Genomic DNA, 12,754 nt, shown 5'->3' on the forward strand with positions numbered 1-12,754 from the left:
TCTTTCTGTTCCTTACCTCAAATGGAGTTCCTAGCTTCCTACTTCATCTTTCTTTCCACTATCCCCTCTCGGTTGCAAAAACAATTTGCTTCTGCCAATGCAGAACTCCTGCAAAGAATAGGGTTAAACAAGTTTAAAGAATACCCAATGAGCATGTGAGAAAGACCCATGCAAACAGTTCTGGGTCATGACACTTCACAGGTGTGTCCTAATACTGAATCCAATGTGCATTCCAAAAGCCCATTCATAGCGCTCTACCCACCCTGAGTTCAATTCCCATTTAACTAGCTGTTCCGACAAGATCTGATTTTCTAACAGTATGTGCTAGAGGATTTGTTCATTCAAATCCCTGGCTGTCTTCAAGGCCAGGCTAGATGAGGCTTTGAGCAACCTGGTCTAGTGGAAGGTGTCCCTGCCCATGGCAGGGGGGTTGGAACTAGATGATCTTTAAGATCCCTTCCAACCCAAACCATCCTATGATCCTATGAAATTCCATCCTTGAACTCCTATGCAATGGAAAGCCGAATGAAACCAGGTGATCCGATAAAATTATTTATTACTGCCCCACCAACATGAATATTCAAACTTTTACAAGTGTTCACCAAGAAGCAAAACCAGTCACAACATTATTTTACCCACAATTATTAAGACGTATGCAATCTTCCATAAAAGAATTCAGTTCTGCTGAACATTTTTACGAGTCCATGATAAAGGTTTCAAAGTCCTGGTCTAAGTCTGAAACCAGGGCATCCACAAAATCTTCAACGGAAGGTGATTTCTGAAGCATACCTATAAAACCAAGACAACAGACTCTTAGCAATAACACTATGACCTTGAAAGCTTTGTCAGTAATAATGCTTATTGATAACTAATATTCAGTGTCGCAATATGACAGACAGGTATCGCGTTTCTTTGTCAAGAAATAAATGCAGTTATAGTGCACAGGGATTATTTAATTTGTTCAAGCTACACATTACACACTATCACAGAATTGACAAGTTTCAAGACTGTGAACTGATTTTTATCATTATAATCATGCTTAAGCATGGAATTACATTCATTTTACAGCCATCTAACCACAAACTTGGTCATTTCCAAACGGCTGGAATAAATCAGCAATTGAGTGGGTATCTGAATCCTTATCTGCCAAGCCTCAGGTGTGACAGAGCCAAAACCCCACCATTTTTTCTTCAAGTGTTTCACACCCTAAAAGCATTTAATTTAGTAGTTAGAGTATAAATACCTCTGAAATTTATTACAAGGCATGAAACACAAACAAATGCATTTTCAGTGCACTGCAGTTTTAGTTTTGCTTTTTTACAGTACCAGGACTTACCTTTCATTAAGAATTTTAATTAGTGCATATGTTGGCTGTAGCATATGGCTACAGAATAACAGACAGGGAAATTAGCATAATGAAAAATCATGCTCAAGTACTTTGTCAGGTAATTCTATAAGCAGACCAATTAAAAAAATCTCACACCTTCTTCTCCAGAATCCCAGTTTTTAGAAAACAAGAGAACATAGCCTGTAAATTATTTTCAGATGTTTCTTTGTACTAAACATTACACTAATGTTGGGTTTTTCTCTGTTATAAACATTTTCAAGATTATATATGGAAATTTACCACATTACTTCTACCAGAAAAAAGCCCCAACAGTATAGCTGCCAAATAATGTAAAATTTAATCTTTGTACTTCTTTGAAGTGATCTGTTCTTTCTGACAACTGCCAATGTAAATATAGCCTTGTTCTACCCTTTCTGATCGGTGTACCTACTGAACATAATTTTATATTCTTTCACATCCTCAACAATATTTGCTTTCAGTGGAAACTGTAATTGCATGCTGCCAAAAGACCGAAATCTTTTACTACAACACAATGATTCAAAACCCACCAGGAAACAGACCAGCTTGAGGTAATTTTGTGTGAGCAACCAAAAAGAATTCTCTTGTAAAGACCTCACAGAATCCCATTTCAATCTGATTTAAACACTTTGCAAGTGTCAACACAAACTGACATGACCCAGTAGATTAATACTGAACACTAGAAAGAAAACAAATCTCATACTACATATAGGTTGAGTGAAATGCTGTTAAATGAAGTTTGCATCAAGCTATTTTTGAAACGGAGAACTGAATTACTGTTTCCAAATACTTGATGTCTACTCTAACGTTAGTAAAATTGCTGAGGAATTACTTCTAGTTCACAATGAAAAATGGCTTGCTATGTGCTGGGCTGAGAAACAGATGTGTCCTGATACCGGCTACTAATCTAACCTCCCCAGAGAGCCACAGCCTGTTGCAGACTCCCTCTCAGGATCCTGAGGGGGCTGGCTGGGGGACGTGCATATTTGCTCCCTAACGACCTTGGAAGAAGTCCAGTTTAAACTTGTATTATTTTCCTGCAGTTTTGTCAGAAGTGGAGAGAACCCCTTAAGAAGGTGACATGGATGGCAGCCTCCTGGTACATGTACCGTCACGCGTGACTACTGGAGCTTCACCTTAAACTCAGCTGGAGGGATTCAGTCTCAACACTGCAATTCGTTTTGCCTTTTTCTGGTCTCATCTTGCCGTGGACATTTACATCTAAATAACTAGCTCTATTTCTAGAGACTGAACAGTAAGACGACCTTCACTGGTGCCACTCATCTCACCTTTTTCAGAGGTTTATTACTTTATGATGAGATTAGATGTGCCTATGAAGAACCCACTTTTCCCTGTATCCCAGAAAGGAAACCTGGATGACCAGCTCAGGTATAATAATCTCAAGTTGGTAAAATTATTCCTTCCTTCCAATTTTTAAGATGTGGCACCACAAAAGAATGATTTTTCTATAGCAAGTACTCGCTTTTCTATCAGGTACCAATATGGAGGGATGATTGTAATGCTGCAGAGACAGTATATAAAGATGGCCATAACAGACATAACCAACACTCCCAAACCCCAAAATATACAAAAAACCCCTTCCAATACTGACTTTATAGAAAGCAGGCAGCCCAGATGATGTTCAGTCAATTCTTCTGACACACTAAATTTTACTCTGCTGAGGACAATTCTTAAAACCATGATTATCAATATGTTGCAAAAGAAGAAAAGCTAACAGTATACTGATTAGGGGGAAGAGACTAATGCTGGCATTATCTCCAGAAGATTTAATTTCCCACTTACGTAAAAAATGGCAAATCATAACAAAAACACTCCAGCCCTGGATTTTACAAAATTAATAAAAGAAACATAATTAATGACAGTACCCTTGGATGTGCTTTAGTGCAGCTGAATGCAGTCCTACCAAATCTCACTCAAAACTTGTTACAAATTGCATTCATTTAGACTCCACATGGTTTGTTTTAAACACGCAGAATTCAAAGTTGTTCTGGCAATAGTGAAGTCAAGTGACCTCCTACCCAGTAGTTCCAACTTTTGATAATACAAACACATTTCAGATTTCTTGCATTAGTGGTCTAGTGCACTGCTATTTTCCCATCACTGACATCAAAAGCAGACACTAGTAGAATTTGCTTTTGCAAGGAAAGGATGAAGAGTAACTGAGGTCATTGCTGAAGAACTTCTAATGTAGTAAAATGATCATGCCCTTACAAAATAAATAACTACAGATTTTAGAGCAGACCACTCCAAAAGAAACTGACACTGATGGTATTTCCGTGTTTTAACCTCTTACACTACACAGATGTGTTAAGAATGGCCGTGTCTCTCTTTAAACTCCATTAAAATATATCAAAGCAAGATCAGCTTTGATATATTGTAAGTACTCAGCATTTCAGTCTAAATGATTTAGTAAGATGTCCACAAGGTCTGATGGTTGCAGTTTTAAAATCTAGGAGTGTATTTTATACGTTCAGCCCAACTCCTATTTCAGCTCAGTCTCTCCCAAGCCTAAGGCAACTGCATAGCTTATCTTCTCTGCTTTGAAGTTTTCTTTCATATTACAGCACTGTGGTTAACCACACCCTTTTGAGAGATGGCTAGCTATAACCTACAATCACTGAAAATTGGGAGAAGAATAAAGCCTGTGGCAAAATTTGGCCTCTGGCCCTTGGGAACACTAATTATTTTGGGCCCATGTAGTTTGAGTTTAACATATGTTGCCATTCACATCACCTTTTAGGACTTATGCATAATTTTTGTGTTTTCAGAGAGACATACAAGCATTATCTGAAGATTTTTACAGCCTCTTCAATACCTAATTATTCCATTTAGTACAATTTGAGGCATGGAAAAACAAATTTTCAAACAGCATTGGAGCAAATGTGTGTTTATTTACAGATTCAGTTGGTCTGATTACCGTGCATGCACACGGCTGAGTATGTCTGTCTGCAATATAATAGAGCATTAACAAATCAAGAACACAACTTCACATGTATGTAGCATGAGGACTTCAGAGACCCAAAGGGCAACCTGACTGCAGCAAAACTTTAGGAGAAGCGCACGCCAGGATATGTTCCATGCTCTCAAGTTCCCAGACAGTCCAAGCCAGTACTTTTCACACTGCAATTCACTTTCTGCCTATGCACCTGGGTTTCTTTCCAGTCAGGGAGTGCCAAGGGAGAGAGGGAGGGATGGTGCACACCTGAATCTTGTTCAGACCTGCAACCAGCACACAACTGGACCTGGAAGGGACACCTGAGTTACATATCTTTAAAGGAATTTGCAGTCCCTAATGCCACATAGCCCTGGGAAGGAGAGAGTCTGAGAGCGCCATGTGGGCAACCCAAAATGACAAAAGAATCAAGTTGTTCTCAAACTGTATTCCTAAGAAAAAGAAAAAAGGAAGCATCTTTGACAAAGCATTGTTCACTATTTTTTTAATTGCTCCAGCTATCCATATTCGAGACTATTCCTGTATTTTCACGATTATCAAAGGGGCCACTTCAGAAAATGTTAAAAAAGGTTTTGTAAAGATTTTGTGGTTTGTCTTTTTTTAAATGGAAACAAACACCAAAAGAATGAAATACAAACAAACAAACAAAGTGTACTGTGTTTTCTAATTAAAGACTAGTCCAAACAGGAATCTTGTCAGTAACCCCAATAAATGGCAGGCCAGATCCTTTATCTTCCCTAATCAGTACCTCAATGGAATCGTGTGGGAGAAAGATGAAAAGCTAGGGTCATATCCAAACACAAAAGAAAGACAATAGACAGCTTCTGAGAAGAAAATCATAACAAAGAAACTGTATAAATGAAATGGGCCTCTGAGGCTCTCTGTTATCAGTCAATGAAGATGGCTAACTTCACCATGAGATACCGAAGCCCTTCAAGGGTGAGGCTACACACGTGCATCCAGAAGTCAGACTTGTACAAGGGCATTTCTTTATATAAAAAGACCACACCTGAAACAGCAGCCTACAGAACTCAAGGTTTTTGAAATATGGCACTTGTGAGCACAGAATCTGGACTGTTTCCCTGAAGAAGAGTAAAATCAACAAAACTTCTAAGTTTGGTGGGATCTGTCTTTAATCAGGAAACTGCTATGGGAGCACAGCTTTGCAACTGATGCAAACCAACAAATCCTTGGAAATTAAGTATTCCGTAACATCCATAATGAAAAGGAAAAAATGCAGCAAAAGGAGTCAGAAGTTGATTGAACCTAAACAAATTAAGAGGCAAGTAACTGTTTTTACTTTTCTCCTTAATTTCTTTTTTTTTTTATAAATACAGAGCAATTAAGTATAAACATATAATAATATTTTCCATCATGTGCATTCTATGATTTAACCTCAAATAATCCCAAAAAAGCAATCAAATTATTAACTCGTCAAAAGACCTGAGTCACCTCAATTTCATTTTTCAGGGAGTCATTCAAGCATGGTTGTTTACACTTTGCAGTGTCTACAGATTAACGTCATCGTGTGCACAGGCAAGAGATCTGCCGATGAATTCTGGCTATTTTTTTATCTTAAATTTCTTCTAAGATTTCTGTTTAAAGTAAAATTAAAGATATTCAGAGTATAAAAGTGAAATTCTGATCACATAAGTCGCCAGTGGGATAATCTGAAGCAAGGAAGATGTACCCTTGGTGAAAGAGGATCAGATCAAGGAATACTTAAGCAATCTATGATTCTATGAATCTGACCCTGATGGGGTGCTGAGTGCTGAGGCAGCTGGCAGATGGCGTTGCAAGGTGACTCTCAGTAATCTTTGATCAACTCTGAACACCGGGAGAAGTGCCAAAACACTGGAGAACAGCAAATGTCACTCCTATCTTCCAGAAGGGCAAGAAGGAGAACCCAGGGAACTATAGGCCGGTTAGTCTCACCTAATCCCTAGGAAGGTGGTGGAGCAGCTAATCCTGGAAATTATTTCCAAGCACATGAAAGACAAGAAAGTCATCAAGAGCAGTCAGCATGGATTCACCAAGGCAAGTCATGCTTGACCAACCTGATAAACTTCTATGACAAAACAACTGGCCTGGTTGACGAGGGGAGAGCAATGCACATCATCTACCTGGACTTCAGTAAGGCCTTTGACACTGTCTCCCATGAGATCCTCACAGAGAAGTTGTCGATGTACAGGCTGGATGAGCAGATGGGCAGGTGGACTGAAAATCGGCTCAATAGCCAGGACCAGAGGAAGGTGATCAGTGTCACAAAGGCTAGTTGGAGACCAGTGACTAGCCATGTACCCCAGGTGTCAATACTGGGCCCAGTCCTGTTTAACATCTTCATTAATGATCTGGATGATGGGGCAGAGTGCAGCAAGGAGAAGCACAAAGTCCTGCACCTGGGGAGGAACAAACCCAGGCACCAACATACGCTGGGGGCCACCCAGCAAAAAAGCAGCTTTGCAGAAAAGGACCTGGGGGTCCTGGTGGACACATAACCCAGCAATGGGCACTTGCTGCAAAGAAGGCAAATGGCATCCTGGGCTGCATTAGGCAAAGCATTGCCAGGAGGTCGAGGGAGGTGACCCCTCTGCTCTGCTCAGCACTGGTGAGGCCACACTGGAGTGCTGTGGCCAGGGCTGGGCTCCTCAGTGCAAGAGAGGCATGGCCATACTGGAGACAATCCAGCAAAGGCTGACTAAGATGACTGAGGGATTGGAGCATCTCTCCTAGGATGAAAGGCTGAGAGAGCTGGAACTGTTCACTCCAGAGAACAGAAGGCTCAGGGGAAAAATGAGTAGGGAGGGTGCAAAGCAGATGGATGGCTCTCTTTGGTGATGCCCAGCGACAGGACCAAAGGCAACGGCACAAACTGAAACACGGGAGGGTCGCCCTGAACATCAGGAAACACTTTTCCTGTGACGGTGACCAAGCACTAGCACAGGTTTTCCAGAGAGGCTGTGGAGTCTCCATCCTTAGAGATATTTGAAAGCTGTCTGGACACGGTCCTGGGCAGCTGGCTCTAGGTGGCCCTGCTTGAGCAAGAGGATTAGACTAGATGATCTCCACAGGTCCCTTCCAATCTCAGCTATTCTGTGATTCTGTAAGTCTGTGAAAAAAATCTTGAAAACTTCTGCCATTTTTTGTAAATCAATAGTCTGTACTCTTCTCACCAGTTTCCCTCATGCTAATGATGACACAGAGGAGTTACTGCTGGCTAGTTCTCCTATGACACGTGAAACAATACACCAGCAGGTGCATCAGTTACTGACCTTACAGTGACACACAGTTCTGTTAATGTGATTATAAATTTACCAAGTTAAACATAAAAATTAAAAATTAAATAAAATTGGTTTGGTCACATCACAAAAGACCCCATTATTCTCCCATTAATGCCAAGTTCACTGTCCTGTAGGATGCACTATTCCTCTTCAAACCCCCAGGTGAACAGCTATCACTTATCCATCACTCACCTTTAGTCCTGAGGACTCCCTGATGAAGGATCTGCACTAAATGAATTGAGGACTATGAATACTGAAACGCCTAAAACATCTAATTGCATTACAAGAGAGAGAAACTTGCTTGTGTGCTTTCCATGTACCTTGCCATACTTCATCAGATTTGGATTTCCTCTAAACTTAAAATAAACCTGGAATTTCCTGGACTATGATGCCACTTGTTGATTTCAGTAACAAGTTTTATCTAAAATAACTGATACTCTCAATCCCCCACTGATTGTACCATGTCCCACTGCATTCTCCCACGTGCAAGGGGCAAAACCAGCTGTAGTTCCATAGATTTTATATAAGTTCAGCCAGAGATGAATTTTGCAAGCTTCACTCCTACAGTATTTGATTCAAGGGAGCACACTGCCAGCAACTTCAACATAGCCTCTAGGACATTCCAGGATGATTCCATGCTCAGTAAAATTAAAAATACATCTCAGAAACAGAAGAGGTGATAAGCATAAATGGTGTTTGAAAACATTCTTTCTTTCTCTACCATACGACGTGCAATATAACTGGATTTGCTTGTAAAGATATATGTTCCTGTCTTGCAACTACTTAATCCACAATCTTGGCTGCAGTTTTTTTGAGGTTACAAATACAGTCTCTTCAAGACCACTAAAGAAAGGTAAGTTTGCAAAGTCACGCTGAAGGAAAAGCAACCCTGTAGATCAGGAATATAAATAGACTGATCTAGAGAATATATAGTTGCTTAACATATGGGTCTAAGGAGAGCAGAGGTTATGGCCTCAAACATAAACAGACGGGTCAAAGAACTCAAATGTTCTAGTTATGAAATGGTGCCAAGTTCATGATGAAATACAGAGACATTACCACTGTCTTCCTTATCTGTAGAAAAAAAAGCCACAACTTCCATTCTCCCACACTGGAGTGATCAGAGGCCAGTGAATGAACATTTCACCTGAATATCAACAATTTGAGAGCAAATTGAAGTACGCCCCATTAGATGAAGTACTTGCCAAGTGCTCACATCAGGAATGGCAACACTAATGCAGAAGTGTTTGGTTTGAATATTGCAGCATTACAGAGGAAGGTCTTTACCCTGGTCTCATTGACATATTTGAGATGAAGCCAGCAGTTTCTCAAACTTGTTTCTCCTGATATTTTTTTTAATGTATGGAATATAGTAATTTTGCTATATTAATTATTTTTAAATGTTATTTTCCAGATTCAAAAGGCAAATATGGTACTGAGAGGAATAACTAATCATGTTTCTTCATTACAGCCTTCAGGCTTCCGTTTCATGAGAATGTACATTCTAAGTACTAATACAACCAAAGCTATTTTGATGACAGTAAAATGACATGCTCAAAGAAGTGTAAATTCCTGTATACACATAAACACATCTATTCTATGTATGTAAAAGTTGTTAATTTTTTGTATCCAAGAATGATGTCACCTGTCTCCCTTCAAGTATGTGATACTCTGAATTCTATAGATAGCCTTGTAACTTAACCCCTTCCCACACTTCACCTCAACTATCCATGTCTTTTATTCTGTATGTTGCAAGGAGTTCTACTGACTCTAACACAAAGTTGACAACCAGTCAACTTAACTACATAAAAGAACAAGTTTTCTTTCACATATCCAATGAAAACCATAATTCAACTGAAAAGATGAAATTGGGAAATACAGTTAAATGATTTCTTCCTTGAGCAAGGGAATAAAACAGTTCTAATTCTTTTCTACCTTGAACCATAAGTATGGGCTCTTTTCCACCGCCGTGTGCCAGCATCTCTCTACGATAACGCTCACCCATTGCCCTGGAGAAAGACAGATGTTAGAGTGATCTGCAAACACAACCTGTTCACCTTTCAGTCAGATTTGCTTCCAGGATCACTACAGAACTCAGACACAGAGATCAAATTAAATCTTCCACCCTGAAAAAACAACTTTCTGGAGTCCATATTGGTTCCTCAAAATCAAATTATATTTAAAATTATAATATGAATAACTGAAGTAGACAAATTTTATACATATGAATATGTGTTGGTGTTTACAGAAGTTAATTTGTGAACAACATTTCAGCCTTCATTGCTCCAAGGGGAAAAGTTGCTCTTGTTACAATGCTCTGAACCTAAGTTACAGGACCACTTAAAATTTATGATCTCACAATTTACTTTTTAATTTCACAAAGCAAAATGAGTAGGCTAGCTGTACTTAGCTTTGAAGTCGGTAACATCAAGCTTGTTTAATACCCACAGTTGCTTTTGATTTCAATAGAAAATTACAAGTAATTAGGCACCTATGAAAATCAAGCTCTCTAATTACATCTAAATATGGATTTCAGTGCCTCCCAACCGGCACACCTGTATTTTAAAACATCGACATGATTTTTTTGTGCACCAGTGAACGTGTCCCAAAGTACACTTCATACCTGAGGTTATTTACTGTTTTGTAATCCTCTTAAAATCAAGCAAAAGGCTGAAAACTATTTATATGTGGCCGCATTTGTTTCATACTAACCACAAGCAAGTAGCAGGACACTTCATTCAACTTAATATTTTCTCTGGTTTTACCTATCAAATGGGTCCTGAGCGAAACACTGTTTCCACACCATGGAGGCAACAGCCCTAGACATGAGGTAGGAGTAATATTTGGCACCGTAGCCCACAAGATGACTGAATCGCAGCTGCCAGGCCTGGAAGGAGAAAATGAATAAAAAAACAGATCAGAAATCACCTTTTACATCCTTTAAATCGTTCGGCATTTTCTGAAGTGTGATGGAAGAATTCTGATACTGTTAATGATGGTTAAAAAAAACCCAACAAAAACCACCACCATCAGAAATCCCAGAATGAAAACATCCTTTATTATAAGAAGCGTTTTCAACCTAAATACTCTATATCCAATGTACTGATCATCACGATTAAAGTTACACATAAATAGGAACAGAAGGGAAAAAACCCAAGTCATAAAATACATATTAATATTTGATAACAGCTATATGGTGTTCTGCTAGTCTTGAAAGTAAACCACAATTCTCTTATTATAAGTAACACCATATTTTATCATTTTCCATGTGGATAACTAGTGCCACACTTGGAAAAGTTCAATCTATAAGCCTTTGACACAAACAAAATTATAAAAGGTGCTTGTATTTTTTGCTATATAAAATACAGCTTCCCATATGCCAAAAAACTCAAGAGGTAGACAAACTACATCTACATGCAATAACATTGTTCACAGATTTGTTTGCACGTTTTAAAATGTATACACATAGCAGATTATCATCCATAATTATATTATTATTCATTTATGTATTGTTACTTAGCTTTATGACTCATTCCTGTGATGGTGGACTCCTTTTTTAATGCTGTTTGGTGTTGACTGTTTACTTATGTTTTCTTAGCAGAGAAAATCAGGACTATCAGCCTTACTCTCACAGAAATAAAGTATTTTTTAATGTTTTTTTATTTCCCTGACTGTAACAGAGTAATTTAGAATGGAAAAGACCTCTGAAGGTCATCTGGTCTAACCCTCGCTCAAAGTGGAGCCAACTTTGATGAGGTTTCTCAGGGGCCTGCCTAAATTCCGATTATCTCCAAGGAGGAAGATTTCATCACCTCCCTGGTGCAAAGTCACAAGACAAACATGTCCAAGCTGAAAAGACATTGTTTCCCAAAAAATGCATATTTGTGGAACTGAAGATGGATGAATGTACAGATGAAGGAGTGAGAAGCTTACTGCACTTTTGGATCTCTAAGGAAACCAAAGAGGAGACAAGTCCTGTGCCTTATTGTCCTCAACATTCTTGTGATAGGAAGCTTGTCAAGATATTTGTACATAATACAGAGAACAGTTTTAAAGAGGAACTGGAAGATAAATAATTAAGTGAGTTAACAGATGTTTTAAATTTAAATCCATAGGATGTGCATGTCCAGATGCTTGTTCTTATCCTAGACTCAGTGGCTGAAACTGAAGTAGCCAAATGGAAAAATGAAGAGGCTTTAGCAATTAATTTCTCATCTTTGACCATGATTCTTTATCACACTGTAAGTAACAATCTACCAATTTTTGACAGCAGAAAGAAACAACTTTTTTTTATTTAATAAAGTGCTGACCATCACCTTATTCTCCACTGGCCAAGTCAAAGATGTACTTGTATGTTAAATTGACCAACCCTGAGTATGGAAGTAAAAATTATTTGCCTTTTAATCAGCCTCTTCACCTTTAAAAAGTAGAAAAGTGGCCTATAATACAGATCATTGTGAAGAGCTGTTTGAAGGAAATGTTCAGGAAAACATGTCAGGTTTTATCTTATAGTAGAGTAAGTTTTCAAAGTTAGGATTAAAAGCTTCAACTTGAAACTACAACTCTCTCAGGAATGTGGAAATCTTTACTGATGAATTCGTTTCAGATGCTCAGAAGTCTAAATAATTTCCAAATAGATCATTTGAGTGAAAAATCCAAATTACTTTTTCTGCTAAACCCAATAATTATTTCTATGATCTCAACATAGGGAAGGATATTTCCACCTCGCCCATAGGAAAGGAATTGTTTAAATGCATCGTATAAGCTGTAACTAGGACAGTAGTTACAGACTAACAGCTCAGATGACACTGTTCACATCAAATGCTCTTATGTTTAATAGTCTGCACCTAAACCAGCTCATCTTCCAGGATGATCAACTATTCCATTTACCAGTTTTGTTGAAACTCTCTGTCACAAGTAAGCAAGAAGAAAAGAACATCTTCTCAGCAACCTGTACGAGACCAAAAGCTTGTTTCAGAGCCTGCACCTAAACCAGGCCTCAGTACCCTCTGTTCAAATACAAGACATTTTGTTTGACCTCATCTTTGCTAGTATACTTAAGCAAGAAACTTCACATTGCTTCCTTTCAAAAGAGAAAAGAAAAGGATATAGAAAGACCAAGGAAAGACACCA

General features: G+C 38.7%; 1 protein-coding gene across 1 annotated transcript in view; it reads right to left on the bottom strand.

The window, feature by feature from the left end:
* Window positions 1-537: 537 nt before the first annotated feature.
* Window positions 538-12,754, bottom strand: part of MIPEP (mitochondrial intermediate peptidase) — a 72,422-nt gene continuing 60,205 nt past the window's right edge. The window contains exons 16-18 of the mRNA XM_010161070.1: window positions 10,387-10,508; window positions 9,557-9,630; window positions 538-789 (exon numbers count right to left, since the gene is read on the bottom strand). Coding sequence (XP_010159372.1) covers window positions 695-789; window positions 9,557-9,630; window positions 10,387-10,508 — 291 coding nt within the window. The 3' untranslated portion in view covers window positions 538-694. The remainder of the gene's footprint in view (window positions 790-9,556; window positions 9,631-10,386; window positions 10,509-12,754) is intronic.

The sequence above is a fragment of the Eurypyga helias genome, unplaced genomic scaffold (assembly GCF_000690775.1).
Source record: "Eurypyga helias isolate BGI_N326 unplaced genomic scaffold, ASM69077v1 scaffold2611, whole genome shotgun sequence".
NCBI lineage: Eukaryota > Metazoa > Chordata > Aves > Eurypygiformes > Eurypygidae > Eurypyga > Eurypyga helias.